This window comes from Pseudorasbora parva, chromosome 18, assembly GCF_024679245.1.
Source record: "Pseudorasbora parva isolate DD20220531a chromosome 18, ASM2467924v1, whole genome shotgun sequence".
NCBI lineage: Eukaryota > Metazoa > Chordata > Actinopteri > Cypriniformes > Gobionidae > Pseudorasbora > Pseudorasbora parva.
In genome coordinates this window covers 9554813-9573351 of record NC_090189.1, presented here as the reverse complement: position 1 = coordinate 9573351, position 18539 = coordinate 9554813, and the positions used below count along the sequence as shown (strand labels likewise).

The 18539-nt window shown below is 38.0% G+C and overlaps 1 protein-coding gene across 1 annotated transcript; it reads left to right on the top strand.

Moving 5' to 3' along the window:
* LOC137046648 (proteinase-activated receptor 1-like) lies at window positions 1-6412 on the top strand. The gene is made up of 2 exons (XM_067423949.1): window positions 1-84; window positions 4684-6412. Exon 2 carries the CDS (start codon window positions 4803-4805, stop codon window positions 5724-5726), a length of 924 nt encoding a protein of 307 aa, XP_067280050.1. The 5' UTR covers window positions 1-84; window positions 4684-4802; the 3' UTR covers window positions 5727-6412.
* The last annotated feature ends 12127 nt before the right edge of the window (window positions 6413-18539 follow it).

Sequence of the window (18539 nt, the reverse complement as noted above, 5' to 3'; positions counted from 1 at the left end):
AAGAGGCTGATAATCCAATCGATGACAATGATCTTTCAGACCAGACATCTGATGAATTTTATTCAGGGAAACCTCCTAAAAGAAGTGAGTATAACAACACTGATCTGGGTAAAATGAAGTCAGACCTGTACCCAGGGGCACTGTTATTGGGGGGTGCAGAGTATGCCAGGCATATGGGTCCAGGATGCTAGGGGGCATCATGACTTCATTTTTTCTTACATACACAAACACTAATAATAACTAATAATATTGTATTAAAATTAAAGAAAATCAAAAGAAAAATCTTTAAAATTAAAGAAAAAAAAAAAAAAAAAAGAAAAAAAAAAAAAAAATTAAAGAAAATCTGTGAATGTTGGATAAGAAGTGAACTTGAACACGCTCTGGCCAAAATACAGCGCATGACGTGTTAACCACACACAAAAAAAGATCACGATGGATGGAAAGAAGCACCTGTCAGGAGCACATAAGCGAAAATATAAAAAAGTAGTGTGAAGACGTTTAAATGATAGGAGTTTCCCTTACGAATTGGGTCCTTTAATCAGAATAAACAACATATTAGGGATGATTGTTGGTCGTGTTTGTGTCGAAAGACCTAATTCAAGAAGTATGTAGTGCAAGCAGTCTTCTGTGTGGGTGCAAAACCGCAAATGGAAAAACTTTCTGTGGGCTGGGGGTATCTAGCCTAGCTCCGCCCTCTTACTTACTTTTGCTCAAGTTTTATTTTCAAGTAGCCATGAAAGTTCAATAGTTTTAAGAGAACCCGCCTTCAAGGAAGTTAACACTTGTCAATGGAGAGTGGCCAGACTCTCTATACAAATGAAATATACAAGAGTTTGGGTATCTTTAGGTGCTCTATATTTTACCCCCCAGCGTGAGTTTTTAGAGGCGACAGTTACTAGTTTAGAAGATCCTTTTAGAATGTTTTATTTCCTTGGTGATATGTCATGTAGCCATACAGACAGATGTATCAAATTTATTCATTTTTTTTGTTTTTATTAAAAATATTCACAACCTTATTTACTATATTGTAAAATATTATTCCTATTGTCAAATAAGTGAATGTGTCTTGTCATTTAAAAACTTTTTTATATAAAGCGTCATGAGTTCAGTTCAGAGGATCTGTCGGATCATGTAAATTAAAAAAAAATTCCGGAAATAGGCCTACATAAAAGTGGCTGGTAAACTGGGAGAAGAATACAGTATCTTTATTGTTTCATCTGATATGAATAAAACTCTTAGGCATCTGCATCTTGCAGCGACCAACAAGGCATTTTTAAAAAATGATCAAAGCTCTCTCTCTCTCTCTCTCTCTCTCTCTCTCTCTCTCTCTCTCTCTCTCTCTCTCTCTCTCTCTCTCTCTCTCTCTCTCTCTCTCTCTCTCTCTCTCTCTCCTCTTCCTGATTTGCATCAGATATGTCATCACACCCTCATTGTCTAAAGCTGTGAATCATCTTGTGATTAGATTATCATCTAATCATTTTATCATCTCCTGCATGATACTGTCTTGTGTTCACTTCCTTGTCCTGCTCTATGAAGAATGAACAAATTCTACATTCCTACACATGAACTAAGAAGCAATAAACTTTGTTTAAAGCAATAAAGTATGTGTTAATGTATAAAATGTTGCTTGATGGATGATTGCATTGAAGTATATTTCACAAAAAGTTTGTTTCTATCAGTGGCATAAGTTTCATTTCATCATTGCAAAGGACACGCTATTGCGGTAGATCATATTTCATAGCATCACTCATAAGCAGCATTTTTACAGGCATGAGTGAATATGTGTCTGTGTATGGAGGTTCTGTGTTTATCAAATGTTTTCTGGCCCAGCTCCGGGCCACATAAGCACTTTTCCCTCAGCCCAAATTGTGCAAAGAATGACGGCTCTAAGGTGGCCCAGAACTGGATTACAGACCAGGGTCACAAATGGGCCATAACTGGCCCAAATCTCAGCCAGTTAATCAGCCTTAACTGGCCCTGAACTGGGCCAAAACAGGTTTATTATCTGTACGAATTCTCAGCTACAAGTTAACCATATCAGCACCACCCTTTAACCAGAAACACCAAAACTGAGCCATAACCCAGCCTAATCTTACCCAAAACATGTAAACAAAAACATTTTTCACAATGTGTTTATTTAACAAAAACGCAAAAAAAGACGGCTAGAGTTGTGTACCATGTACAACATTTTTAACAAACTTGTTTACACACGTAAGAACAAACGCTAACTCACCACACACTGCGAGAATACACCAGAACTACTAATACATGACAATACACTACACAAACAAACTTATCTAACAACAGCTGAACAAAAAATCAAATGAGAAAAGTTTACATACACTTACACAGTAGCTGTCTTCCTGTTGATCGATGCTTCTCTCTTACAAAGTACATTATAATCATATACAAACTAAATGAATCTATGAATTAATCTAGCACTGAAATTTAAACATATATATTGTAATTGAACCCACTTTATATTAGGTGGCCTTAACTACTATGTTCTTACATTTAAGTAATAGATGTATATTTTGTTCAGGTCAAATGGATTTTGAAATTCTTAATTATCATAGAATTTTGTGAACAAAACTAAATACTATATTTATTAATTATTTATCTTTATATTTATCTGGGCATAATTTTTTTCACACTCATACATGTCAATTAATATTATTAATTATTAAAATCATTACATCTATTTCAGAGAGAGTGAGAGACAGAGAGTAATATATATATTACTATATTACTGTAGATCATTAAACTGTTACACTGCCTTAGAATTCTGTCCGAAATTAGTTTCGTGAGGTTCCTTCATGCACAAAACGCTGCCTGTAGAGTCATTGTCTGATGAAGCAGCGAGGCAAGGAGTCAGCTGCCCAGGTTTTCGGACGCAGCCATGATCATGTCTCTTATGTGTCTTGTTCTTATTAGTTGTTTTTGTCATGTGATCTCTGTAGTCCTGTATTTAAAGGCTTGTTTGACTTCATGCAGTGCCGCAAAGCTCAGCTGCCGCTTGACAAAAGCTGTGAATTCTGGTTAGAAAATGTATCCAACTTTGATCTGCACTGCAGCCGCCTAACGATCACATGTGCCATCAAAACACCGCAAGAGCAAATCGAGACCAGCCACATAGGTCCAGACACTGCACTCGCTCAAAATCGGCTGTGAAAGCTTTGATGATGACACACTTTATTCTCAATGGTCAGATTCTGTGATGACAAGGACGACGTGTGTTGTGTTTTGTTTTGTTTTTTCTTGATATTCTATATCTGATTTCCAAATAACACACAAAACATTTACAAAAATTAAGATTACGGGATCCTTATATTTCCTGTCGCTGATTACATTCCCCTCCAGGGCGTAGTTCTCAGTGCAATATAGCATGTCACACTCTGTCTCTATTGTTTGTATCCACTTTTATGTCCTTAAACGCTTGTTTTTTGAGTCAACAGCTTGTAAAAACTTCTTTTAGATTTTAGTTAGACACATTTTAGCTTTTAGACATTGTTAGTGTTTTGTTTTTTTGTTATAAGTCAGAAATGGCAAGGAGGTTACTTCACACAATACAAAGTCAATAGAGAGAGTTGCTTTGAGTGTTGATTATTATATTTAAAAATAAATAGCAACTGAATTTAGGCTAGTAGTTTGGGCTCTGTTGTTAACCTTTAATATATAGCAATGTGTAAGTAAGGGCTCTCTGTATAGTTTACACTACAGCATTATCTTTAAAAAAAAAACTTTTAGTTACAATTGAATTAATTTAAGGACAGACCAGTGTTGAATAAAAATAAATTAAAAGCAATTTTGTAAAACTGCCGTACCGAAATTGTACTGTACCGTAAATTTAAAACCGAGCTATGTAGCGAACCGTCAGTTTTATGTACCGTTTCGCCCCTACAGATACAGACACAAACACACCACGTTTTTTTTTTTTTTTTGCTGAATAATAAAAGTATAACAATACAATTCACTTCAAAATGTTTATTATTTATTCTTCAATAATATTCTTGCATAAATTTAGACTGTGTGGATCTTATTTCAGCATATTAGCTGTCATTTTTACATCTATCCCCTGACTGTTACAACTCACCCAAGTAGTGTAGGTTGCTAACGGAACTATTTGTGTTTGAAATTAACTTACATAACCTGTGACTGTGTAGTACACATCCAAGCAAGTTCTATTTGTAGTAGACAAATGTAGGTAACATATCAATTTTTGAGAGGTCTAGCACAATCAATTACTGAGTTACCAATGCTCAAACAAAAGGTGTTACATTCATCCATGGTCTCCCCTGCATAGTCTGCATTGTCAAAATTACTGTAATCAAAAAATCGTGCATCCAAGAGATACATCCACATAACAAAATTAGACAAACCACATAAGGCAATGAGATCCTCTGCGCTCTCTGCTGTAAACTGAATGTCTGTCCAAACTATGACACAGTGCAGAGAAATGTTTCCCAGCCACGCCATCTGTTTGTCAGTGATGAAGCAGCACTTTATTGCATTCAGATTGTAAATGACAAAAGACTAATTTATGTCTATATATTCGTAATAGTATCACAATATGGGGACACTATTTTGATGGGGGTTGGGGGAGGGGTGTCATTAAAAAGAAAAGAAAGACCCTGTTGTATGAACTTTCATAATGGTTTTGTGCTTTTGTATGTTCATCAACAGATGACAGCATCTTGTGCAGTTATATTGTTGAAACAAACATATTTACTCCAGACCAAGCACCAATCAACTGTTCTTCACTGAATATCTCAGAAGAGGCTTCTCTCTTTCTCAAAGGCTTGATGGTCACACGCGTCATGCCCTCGTTCTACATCTTCATCGTCCTCATTAGTTTGCCCCTGAACGCTTTGGCCTTGGTGACGTTCACCTGTAGGATTCGAGAGAAGAAACCAGCTGTGATCTACATGTCTCACCTGGCGTGTGTGGACCTGCTCTTCACCCTGCTGCTGCCTCTGAAGATCCACTACCAGCTGAACGCTTCAGATTGGGTGTTCGGTGAGGTGGCGTGTCGTGTGCTCAGTGCAGCTTACTACTGCTACATGTACTGCTCCTTACTGCTGATGATGTGCATGAGTGTGGACAGACTGCTGGCCGTGGCGTTTCCCATCACCTCTCTAAACTGGAGGAGCGCAAGGAAAGCCACGTGTGTGTGTGTGCTGGTCTGGCTGCTGGCTCTTGCTGGTACGGTGCCACTTCTCTTAATGAGACAAACGCTCAAGGTTAATGATGTGGGCGTCACTTGTCATGATGCACTGCTCCGTAACGACCCTTCAGTGCTGTATTATGTGTACCTGTTCTCCATCCTCTCCTGCCTCTACTTCTTCCTGCCAATGCTTGTCACCTTAGTGAGCTACTTTACTATCATATATGTACTCAGTGTAAAGTCTGATCGCTTGGCAACATCATCATCATCATCATCATCATCTTCAGGCCACCGAAGGAGAGCTGTGATTATGGCTATTGCCGTGCTGATTGAGTTTGTGATGTGTTTCGCTCCAACCAATGGCATCCTGTTGTACCACTGTGTTCGTCTAGCTACTGGAGAGGATGGAGATTCATCATACACTGCTTACCTGTTGGCTGTGTGTTTGGGGAGCGCAAGTGTTTTTCTGGATCCTTTTCTGTACTACTACGGCTCGTCTCAGTGCAGACAACAAATCAGATCTGTGTTGAGGAGGGAAAAGGCAAAAAAGCCAACCACATAAAGGAACACAGCAATGAAGTCCACATCTGTCACTAAAACCAGGCTTGCAATAAAGACTGAGATTTTTTTTAAGTTTTTTTTAATGATCTGGTATGTGTTTTTCCTGTTTGCCAGTTTCAGTACATTATATGCATTATTATGTATCCTGTTTATCTGTGGTGGAAGGTTCTTAATAACAAATTCTGCCGTAAAGCAACTTTAAACGCGTTATTCAGCTTAAGTCAGTCATGTAAAAAGAGTCATGGCATGCATGTATTAGATCAAAAGGGTTCTTCTACTAAATACTGAGCAAAGGGTCTGAATACTTAGGAACATGTGATATTTAGTTTTTAATTTATTTATTTTTTATAAATGTTCAAAAATGTCAACAATTCTGTGTTTTTCTGTCAATATGGGGTGCTGTTTGTACATTAATGAGAAAAAAACTGAATTTTTTTCTCATTAAAAAAAGAAACTTTTTTTTTTACTTACAATTTGCAATCTGGAACCCTTATACCCGCGAGCTCCCTCTGTCATGCGTGAGGTGATACAAGCATGTTTTTTGGTTTTCCCAATCTTATAGGGGAAGCATCACCCCAAGCCGCAGCAAGCAAGGACATATTTGCAGCAAGCATGTCGCTGTAACCAATTTTAAATCCATTGAATGATATATATTGGGGGGGGGGGGGGGGAGCGTACACCCCTAGCAGCAGCAAAATATGATACAAGCATGTTTTTTTGGCTACAGGATGCAGGTCTCAACTACAGGCGGAAATGTTGGAATACGGACTAGAATCGATACTTCATTGAAAATGGACATGATGAATAACTCTGAACTCATGTAAACAAAGGAGGATCTTTTGCATTAAAAAGTGGGAAGCGTTTTGAAGCGTGGACCCTTACATTGAAATGCATGGTGGTGTTTGTTGGATTCGTCCTATCTCATCTCAACCACAGAAGATGAAAGATAAGCACTGCCATTTATTTTGTTGATGTTTACATGGCCAGTCCTTCAGCATTTAATTAAACCCTTTCCTCTCCAGTATATTCATTGCAAATATAAGTTGAGAACATGATTCTTGAGTGTTTTAGCTTTCAAATGATGCATAGTTCATGAGAGTTGATTGAATATTTGTTTAAAAAACAAAGGTCATTACAGTACAGACACCCCCAAACACGTCCACGGGTCGTTGCATGTTAACCTTTGGTGTATCACAATATAGACAAAACACCTTTCAGAAATGTACTTTAGTAGCCTATGCTTCCTTTTTGAGTCACATTTACAGCGTGGCTACTTGACATTATTGGCAGTTATGAATTTCAATTACTAAACTGTACTATGTCCTAAAACTTTTGATTGAGCTGTCTTATTTCTTTGGTCCCAAATACACTGCATGGTTCAAGTGACCCAATTTTTCCCTCTCATGTGTCACAGATCGGATATGAGGTGAATGCGTCATATTTCACATCATATGAATGCGTAAACAGGGAAAAAATGCTTGAATTCCGATATCCTAAGATCGGATTCAGGCCTCACTCATATGTGGTAATAAACCCAATATGAATCAGATCAGCATCCCTTGCATATCACTCCCTTTTCTGGGTCAGAACATCTTGTCTGTTTCGCCAGTGTAACGTAAATGCAAATATCGAATGCGGGTAGCTTTTAAAAGATGATGTAAGCGGATAGTCAAAAAATGTAATATAGTCACCAAATCAGAATTCTGCATCAAGACCTGCAGCGTAAATGCGGCCTTTGTCTTACTGGAGCGCAGAGGGTGTGAACATGCAGATAATCTTAGGACATCCCTAAACGTCCATTTCCCACTAGACATTAATGGATCCTCAAAGGGTCTTTAATAAGCATTAAGTTTCAAGATCATTTGAGCTCTTAAACATTCTGTGAAGATTTATGTCCCAACCACATGCATCAATGTATGGTCTGAGTGCAGTGTTTCAGACCGCTAGTCCTCAAATCCATTTACTCTCCCATTTATTGTTTTCAATGTGTATTGTTAACAGAAGTGCTTAATTGTTTACAGTGTATTTACAGTATTGCTTGTGCTCTCTGTAATTTGTTTTGCAGACCTAATCAGTGTCAAAGTCACCTGTCAGATCTGCACTACTATTCCCAGTAGGGCTGCACGTTTTCAAGTTTTTCATTAACCGTTAACCGAGGCCCTTAGCGGTTAATACTCGGTTAACCATAGTGTGCGTCAGGGTTATTATTTTTAGTTTATTAATTTGACGACCGCCATCTCTGTAGTGAACGCGCATATAGAGAGAAATGCACATCATGGATTACATAATCAGAGAGTAGCCTATTTCTTTTTGGTTTAAATTGTTAAAAGACATTTCAAGCTTTCTTAAGATATATTTCATGTCTGCGAGGCGTACGCTGAGTTTCGTTAAATTAGGATGAGATGCGCTCCAGTTCACGAGCAATGCAAGTGGCCGCGAGGGCGCCTGCATGATTAGAGCATGTAGTAAAATATGCAGCGGAGAATGATTCACACAGCGTTTGACTCGCGCGGCCGAGCCTCTCCCGGCAGAGAGTTCAAGCATCTGTGGACTCGTTCCTTCAGCTCTGGCCATCTTGCTTTCAGTCCGCGATTAGCTTTTTTTGTTTTCTTCATTACAGTTAAAGTAACGTCTGCTTTTCGCTAGTCCCTCACAAGTTTCTCACTTCAAACTTTCTTTCTTCTGATCCGTTATGCACAGCTCGCGCAGCTCCCGCTCTGCTTCTGCCCTAATGCAACTTATAGTCCAGTGCGACTTATGTTATTTTCCTCTTCATGACGCATTTTTTGACTGATGCGACTTATACTCCGGAGCGACTTATAGCCTGAAAAATGCGGTAAGCACTGCATTGCAATACTTGCATTTTGCCCCGTCACTCTCAATTTTAAAGTGCTCCCACGCTGTACTTTTCTTTGCCTGCTTCATGTTAGAAAGCTGGTCATGACTTCTTCTTGTGGATATTACAAATGTCTGGGAGTGCTCTGGCGGTCTCTAGTGGTGCAAAAATATATAACAACTAAATTCAAAGTACGTCATTGACGCCACTTAACCGTGCAAAATGTTTCACTGGGTTACGCACTTTTTAACGGTTAATCGGTTAACCATGGACACCCCTACTTCCCAGCATCCTTCCTGCTCACCACCTGCATTTATGATACATTCACAAGTTCACACTTGCATCATTTAAAAAGAGTATAGATTATGCGTATTTGGCGTCCGGACTCCGAAATTTTTGCCCCGAACCGAGAATACCGAAATTATTAGTTTATAAAACTTCAGTTTTATAGTTCAGTTTTAGTTTTATTCAGAGTCATGTCGTAAAGATTGTATTTCCGCCACAAAGTCGTAAATACCAGTTGGAAGTTCGGGTTTTCTTTAAGCCCAGATCTGTACGTGTTGGGGGCGTGTCAGTGAGAAACATGGCGGAATCAATGGACGCAACATCTGTAGTTGAATATAACGGGTATAGCAGTGGCACTGTCAGGTTGTCATCTACAACAAAGTAAGCTAGCATTATAATATAACAATTAGACTAATATATATAATACCGTTAACAGTGGCCTCATAGGTTAATTAAAAATATAAAAAATTAAAACTCACCTGATGCGCATTCTTTGTTCTTTATTTTCTATAAGCAGAGTTAACAAACCTTGCTGTATTTTCGTGAAATTCATTAAAAGAAGGTACACCCTCATCTTATGCCTGGCTCATACTACAGGAGTTTTAAAATCCTATCTGATTGCAGCACACACTTCAGGAGAATCTTTGCAGATTTTCTTCCCTCAAATCTTAAACATGCTCACACTACAAGATTTGGAAATCGAGGAGCATCACACACTACAAAATATTATTAAGATTATCGTGCCAGAGGAAGTGTGTCACGTGATCGACTTTTCAGGCTGGTTATTTCGTGTGTGACCAAGAATAAAGTGAAGGAACGTTCAGACGACTGTCATTTATTGTTTTCTTATTTCTAAGTATTTTAGGCGAACCCTGCACGAGCGTTAGGTCACACTATAGTGTGCTGGAATGTTTACCGTTATAATGTTTTCCGCTGCCTAGTTCAAAAGCGATCGTAACCAGTTACAGTGTAATAGATTTGTGCTGTCAAATGAAAAGCAAGAAATGCTGAAATGGTGATATTCCTTCTCTCTCTCTCTCTCTCTCTCTCTCTCTCTCTCTCTCTCTCTCTCTCTCCAGCAAACTACAGCAACTTAACTCGCGATCGCCATTTTGAAATGTCCGTCTCGTCGTAGACTTATTTCATATTGGCTATTGTGACAGTACTGACGTTATTACAATCTTGCTCATCCCGATAAATATCAAACATGTTTGATATGATCGGGGCGACCCCGATTTGCGTGAGAGCAGATCGGGAGGTGCAAGATTTGTTCTGTGAACGCCTCACATTACCATATAATCTGCGCCGAACATTGGAAAAGATAAACCCCGAGTCTCGGGAGGGGAAAATCGGGCATAAATCGGCCTAAAACTGCTGTAGTGTGAGCCAGGCATTACTCCGACCAAAGAGACTTGAACACACATGATATTGTAAACACGACTTCTTACCTCTTAAATACAAACATCCCAGGAGGACTTGAACGCACCATTAAGCCTAGTTCAGACTGCACGATTTTCAAACTCGTCGGGTCACTGCTCTATTCACACTGCATGACTATCTGAGGTAACATTCAGTCACTGCTGTGTTCACACTGCACGATGGTTTGATGACAGAGGAGTTCACAATGATAAACTGCACAAAGTTTGCTTCAAATTGTATGTGCGCTGATTTGTGGAGAAAAACAAAAAAGATTATGGCAGAAGAAATTGTTGGAGACAGAGGGAGCCAGGATTGTGTTCTGCAAAGACAGTTTGAGGTAAATAAACTATTTTGTAATGTGCTGCTGCTGTGGCTGGATGTGCAAATGTTTGGCCTTTGTTTCTGTTTGATAGAATTGTAAATATATCTATTAAAATACTGATATTCTGCTCTATAACTCCTCCCTGAACCTCCTGCTGTGCTGTATCTCACTCTCTCATTGGCTGTCGGTGTAATTTTCAGTCAGAACGCTGTTCACACAGCAGGAGCTTCAATCGCCGACAGGTCCAGATATTTAGCATGCCAAATATCTCACCGGCGTCGGCGACTTGTCGGCGATTCTCTCTGATCGCGTCTTTGATTATTCACACTGCGTGATTGTCACTCGCGTGCACGAGCACCGATTTGCCTATGATCTCGGGCATTTGTCGGCGATTTCACAAAACCTGTCGGCGACTCAAAATCGGGGCAAAAATCGGGCAGTGTGAACTAGGCTTTAGTCAGCCATCATAGTCACCAGTTTTAATCACCTGCACCTGTTTCTCATCACCCTCATCAACTCACCCTTTATCTGCCTCTGTGCCCTGCACTTCAGGCCATATCCACACTAATACTTTTTTCGTTTGAAATCCTTTTTCTCTCCATTTTGGCCTTCCGTCAACACCGAGACGTTGTTTTAAGTCAATGAAAATGTAGCTTTTTGAAAATGCTCTCCAAAGCAGATACATTTGAAACCGCTGCCTTCAAGTCATAGTATGGACTGTAAAGACGGTGGTATTTGAAAATGATGACACGTTTAGTGATATGACGCAGATTGTACAAATAGATATGCATGTTTATACCTCTATTTGTGCCAGTTATGTGCTATTTACTTTCACACAGTTGCTCAAATACGTTACTTTGCACACTTCATATCACAGTCCTGCAAGGATGACAGAAAATGTACTCGCATTTGCTGTCCTGTGGCAAAACACGAGTGGAGATGCGTTTTAGACCAAACATAATGGTTGACTGAGTTGGACCTGGAAGCATCAGTAAATGTGAGATATTTTGCTAAAAAAAATTATCCTGCCAGAAGAATTGCGTGATAGCTTGAGCTTTTACACATGTGCAGTGAGTTGTTGGCGTTTATAGTCGTTTCAGTGTGGCAGAGAAACTTTTTGAAAACGCTGCACTGTAAAAAAAAAAAAAAAAAAAAAAAAGTCTGTAAAAATAGTTTTAAAAATAATTTTCCGTATTGTTTTTTTTTTTTTACAGGTGTTTTACCTGTGTTTTGAATTACACATTGCATTAGTTTGTGCTTTAAGGGTTAACAGAATTTTTTGTAAAATTACTGGATAATGTACTGGCAGAAAATTACCAGTACATTTTCCATTTGTATTTTTTACAGTGTAGTGTGGACAGAGAGTTTTCAAATCTATCTGGATTAATGTAGCCTCGTAACGTAGCCTCAGTGTCTGGTCTTTGCTATGACAACACATATGACCTACCTGAATTACCTGATCTGTCTTCAGTTTGCCTATGTTTATTTATTTGTGCCAACCAAGATCATCTGTTTACTGTTTCACCAGCCCTTCACCTGCATAGAGAACATTGTGTTACCAGTGAATTCACCAACTACCATCTACTGCCATTGACTTACCCGTGTTTAGTGATGGGCAGACCAAGGCTTAATGAAACATTGCAGCAAATGTGCATTGTGTCTCCATGGCAACACCTAGTGGTCACTTGCATGTGTTGATTTGAAGTAATCTTGACAATGATCCATGTAAAAAGTAATGTGGTTTTGTAACCTGTAGACGTCTCATTGTGAATAAGTTGTTGTTTTTTGGTCATGAAAAAAAACAAAAACAAAGCCACAATGTGTCATTTGTTACATAACATTTTTTTTATAAAAAAAATGTCTGCCTTTTAAAAGAAGATGAAACCTAGTGCACAGCTATTAACAGTAGCCTACTGGCTCATTATATGGAAACCTATCTAAACAAACAAGATATGTTTGGTAAAGTTTATGCTCAGACAGAGTCAGATCAAAATGAATATAGAACTACAATAATTAGGGAAACAAACTGATGTCTTCACCGGCTGTCGATGGGTAAAACATATCCATGTTTTTTTGTTTTTTTTTAAAGGGTTACTTCAGTGATTTAGCATTAAAGGGATGGTTCACCCACAATTAAAATGTGCTGTATCTGCAGTGCCTCCAAGATGTAGGTGTCTTTGTTTCTTCAGTAGAACACAGATGACGAGTTTTTACTTCAACCTTTGCAGTCTGCCAGTCATAATGCATGTGAATAGGCAACAAATCTATGAAAGTAAAAAAAAGCTTAGTCAAAATGCACAAAAACCCTGCTGTTCGTGAAGACACATTGATGTCTTAACACATGGACCGATCAGTTTCTGTGAGAAACTAAACATTATGTGTTGTTTTTTACCTCATATCCAGATGAATCTCATCTAGTGTTCCCATCCATCATTCTGGTAAGGTCAAACTGGCACAAACTGTATTTGTGGCAGTATTACAGCACCACACACTGGCCTGGCATGTATACTACATTGTTTTGAGTTGGTTTCAGTGATCTTGTGTGTACGCAGATATATCTTGAAATGAGGGGGGCGGAAATCAGATTGGGAAAGCTCTAGCTTTGTGTGGACGGAGCCTAATTTAATGATTCTGGCAATCCGATGGACAAGATGGATGCTGGACCCAGAGTTTGGCGGTTACTAGGAGAATGGTACTTGCCTGCATGCATTGTGCCAAGTGTAAGGTTTGGTGGAGGAGGGATTATGGTGTGGAGTTGTTTTTCAGGGATTGGGCTTGGCCCCTTAGTTCCAGTGAAAGGGGCTCTACATTTTTTTGAATATTGAGACATTTTGAACAATGTCATGCTACCAACTTTGTGAGAACCGTTTGGGGATGGCCCATTCCTGTTTCAACATGGCTGCGCACCAGTGCACAAAGCAAGGTCCATAAAGTCCATAAAGTCATGGATGAGTGAGAACTTGACTGGTTGTCACATGCCTGTCCTGTCTTGTGTGCACATGTGGGTTTTGTCATGTCTACTGTCACGGTTCATGGATTCCCTGTCTCACTCTTGGGTGCGTGTTGAATGTAGGTGAGGGCGGAGCCTGGGATTGGCTCATCACGCACCTGTGGCTGATCACCTGCACCAGCTGCAACTCATCACCTTCACCCTATTTAGTCTCTCTGTTTCTCTCTTGTCTAGGTCAGAGCGTTCTGTAACGGATTCACAGAGGCAGGATTCAATTGCAAGTAACTCAGTTTATTGACAGAAGTGTCACAGAAGCCAAAACTCAGAACACAGAAGAAGTCCGGATAAGACGGAGCAGTGAGAGAGGCTCTGTTGGCGACACGGGCAGGCTGTGAGCAGCTGTGACTCGGGAGGTCGGTACAGGTAATCCGGGAAGGGATCCAGCGTTTCACGGAAGGGGGAAACGACAACCAACACGGAGACACAAGGGGAAACATCCAACAACGCTCTGACAAAGACAAGAGAGAAACAGAGAGACTAAATAGGGTGAAGGTGATGAGTTGCAGCTGGTGCAGGTGATCAGCCACAGGTGCGTGATGAGCCAATCCCAGGCTCCGCCCTCACCTACATTCAACACGCACCCAAGAGTGAGACAGGGAATCCATGAACCGTGACACTGGTGTGCACAAAGAGTCCTGGCCTCAACCCGAAAGAACAACTTTGGTATGAATTAGAGCAAAGACTGCGGGCCAGGCCTTCTCGTCCAACATCAGTGCCTGACCTCACAAATGCGATTCCAGAATAATAGTAAAAAAAAAAAAAAAATATATATATATATATATATATATATATATATATATATATATATATATATATATATATATATATATATATATATATATATATATATATAACCACACACCTAAACCTTGTGGAACAGAAGAGTTGAAGCTGTTATAGCTGCAAAGGGTGAGTCAACTCCTTATTAAACCCTATGGAATAAGAATAGGATGTTGTTAAAATTCATTTACATGTAAAGGCAGGCGTCCTACGACTTTTGGCAATGTAGTGTATGTAAATAAGAAGTTTGCTTGTATTGGAGGGTACATTGTACATTTTTTGTTCCATTAACAGAAACAGGGGAGGGGATTGTTAGGTGGTCCCAGCATGAGATTGCGTTTAGGATGTCTGGCTGAGCTATATTGTAAAAACACTCACACAATTACAAGGACAGTGTATTTTTGCTTATTTACATTCATGTGCAACATGTATTCATATTAATGGTGCAAAATCAGATTATAATGTCATTCCAAATAAACAGTTCATAAAGATACTTTACGTAAGAGGAGACTTATCCAAAGCAAGCAACATCTCATTGTGAGCTGTGACTGTATCAATAACTTGACAATAACTTTGTTTTGTTTTTGTTTTTTTGTGATGATAACTATTAGATCACTTTGATGAAATATTATTAAATTAACAAGTTTGTTTGCTCATATAATATCAAATATAACATTAAACTTATTTGGCTTGCTCTCCACTACTATATAGCAGCTATTTGCCCTAAGTATAAATAGCTGTGGATGCTATTTATGGCAAAGGGCAAATTCAAACCAGCCTTATGCTCTACTGACTACGCTGAAGATGTTTGGACATCTTTCTAAATCTTGTTTGGCCCAACCAGGCAATGTTAGGCAGAACTAGTGCAAATAGTGTATGTAGACACTCCTAAATAGGCAATACTATAGTAGTCAATGGCTGCCAAGATCTACTTGATTACAAACATTCGTCCAAATATCTTCCTCCAACAGTAGAAAGAAATGTATACAGGTTTGGAACAGCTTTAGGGTGAGTAAATGAAGACATCATTTTCATTTATCTCTTTAAGTAATTACTAGTGGGTTATCATCATCTTCACTTTAGAATACTGATCCAAATAATTAGTAGTTCCTTGAGGATTCAATAATACCATAAGTCATTACTAATGGGTTACCGCATGACCTTCAGTTTATAATTAATTATACATTATGCATTACTTTCATTAATTATACAGTACTTCTTAGTAGTCCTCTGTGAGCTATGAAAAAATAGTAGTTACTGATTAGATAATAGTAGTTACTAGAGTGTTAATTCTGCATCACTCACTTGTTCCTGTGTGGTTAATCATGAATAGTGGATCTTTATTCTAAAATGTTACCGAAATATGTTGATATTTTTATCTGAAACCTTCGTAAAATTGTATTAATTTCTTACTCTAAAATGACACACTGAGGCAGTGATCATGAAATTCTGATTTTGTACACACTCAAACCACCGCCTCTTTCAGAGCTGTGAGTGATACATGTAATTACAGCATCCTCTCCCATGGGCCCTTTGGGTTGAATAATGGCATCAAATGGACTCCAGATAGAGGCTGAAAGGTCCAGTGATGTCATCAGATGGTAAAACGCATCCTGGCATCACCATAAGATAATGAACATTAAGAGGGTGAAGAAGCACTTTAGTACTTTTCCGTCTGTCTTGGGAATCTATAGTAGAGATGGTTTCCAGGATTTAGAAAGCAATTAGGTATTGTGAGAATTCACAGTTTATTTGACTCCAGGCTAGGGAGCGTTATTTGTCTTTATTGGTAATCATTTTGCATAAGGAGCTAAATACATTTATCTTTAATTCAGTATTTTTAAAAAATGAATAGTTTTTACTTCCTCTATTTTATTTTTTAAAGGGTCATGAATCAGAAACCGACAAGTTTTTGATAAAGGTCATTGTGATATAAGAATATCCTGTAAGTTTCGGAGCTGAAAACATTAATAACATAATAATAAATGTTTCTTAAGCAGTAAATCAGGCATATTAGAATGATTTCGGGAGGATCATGTTATGTGACACTGAAGACTGGAGTAATGGAAATTCAGCTTTGATCACAGGAATAAATTGTTTACTATATATATATATATATATATATATATATATATATATATATATATATATATATATATATATATATATATATATATATATATATATATATATATATATATAGTTAACAGCTGCTTTACATTAGGATAGTATTTCACTGTATTACTTTTCACTGCATTTTTATTAAATAAATGCATCCTCGGTGAGCAGAAGACTTCTTATAAAAACATTTAATTGTAATTTTTCCAAACTTTATATAAATCGATAACATTTTTTACATGGCATGAAATCCATGGGGACATAATGCACAAGTGTAGTAGTAAACCAATCCTATAATTGGCATAAAATATAATGTAAAAATATTTTAGATATGACTGGTTATTGTTCAGCAGTGTATTTGATATCTTACCAAATTAAAAGCAAGAGATGAGATTAATTAAATCACTCAATTAGACAAAGGTCAGAAACAAATGTTATTACACATGCCATTTCGGTCCCCGTCCTTCTGAAAAGATGGCCATGCCCCTGATCAAACGTATGGGGGATCATTGCAACTGATGCAACATCCAGTAGAGGAAAAAAATGAAAATAGCTCCAGGAGACACGCCTACAAAACAACAATCAGCTATTCATAATTTAGCAGTGATGTCATTCACACTTGGGAATCAAGAAGGACACTGTGCGGCTGTGGCTGTTTAGGATTCAGAAATTGTATAATTTTAAGTTGTTAAATTACATTTTATGAAGCTAGAAACTTTCAGCTGATCTGTAATCATGGGAGTGAAAACTGTCTTGTTTTTAATGATAGTAACGCAGACATGCACAGCAGTCTGGGGTGAGTACATCAGCTCAACCATGAGAGCTTCATTTTAAGACATTGCTGATGTGCTAGTTTATTATTTATATACAATTATAGATTTTATTAATATTTTGAATTAGATTTTATTTTTTGTCATTTTACATGCTTTTTATTCGTTTTTTATTTATTTATTTCTATTTAACTTTAATAGAAATCGTTTTTATTTCAGCTTTGCCTTTATTCATTTTAGTACCCAAACTTATTTTATTTCAGTTAAATTTTTGTTTACGGTTTTTTTTTGTTTTTGTTTACATTTTCATCTAATGTTGATATTTTTTTCCAGTATTATGGTAAATGGTAAATGGACTGCATTTATATAGCGCTTTTAACAGACCCTATGGCCATCCAAAGCGCTTTACATTTTTGCCTCACATTCACCCATTCATACACCGACGGCGATGTCAGCCATGTAAGGCACCATCCAGCTCGCCCGGAGCAGCTGGGGTTGGGTGTCTTGCTCATGGACACCTCGACACTTGGTCAGGTGGAACCGGGGATTGAACCAACAACCTTTCGGTTTGTAGACATGTTTAGTTAATGATAACTAACAGTTCTGCATACAATACAGATGGGTGATAGAAATCTTAATTGATTTATTATAATATGAGAGTAACAGCTATGTATGGGTTGAACTGTAAGGTGATCTGTAGTTGTTAATGTATAAAATATTGCCTGATGGATGACTGTATTGAAGAAGTACATTTTAAAAACGTTGGTTTCTATCAGTGGCATAAGTTCAATTTCAACTTTGCAACTTTTGCTATAGATCATATTTCATAGCATCAATCAATCAATCAACTTACTTATATAGCGCTTTTACAATGACGATTGTTTCAAAGCAGCTTCACAGTGTTAAACAAGACAATATTGCAACAAAATTTGATTTGACTGTACAGTCGTTCTTGAGAATACAGTGATGTTATCAGCTTATTTTAATTTATCATAGAGCAACAATGTTGGCAGATCAGTACTATAGTTTATAGAATTAAATAAGACCCAATCATTAATTGTATTTGTATATTTAGTTGAATAACTTAGATCATCATTTTAGTGTTATAATTTTTGTGTCCCCAACTGAGCAAGCCAAGCCAAAAGCCACAGTGGCAAGGAACCAAAACTCCGTCAGAGCATGATGGAGAAAAATAAACCTTGGGAGAAACCAGGCTCAGTCGGGGTGCCAGTTCTCCTCTGGCCTATTATCAAACAGTGTATGATTATTATTCT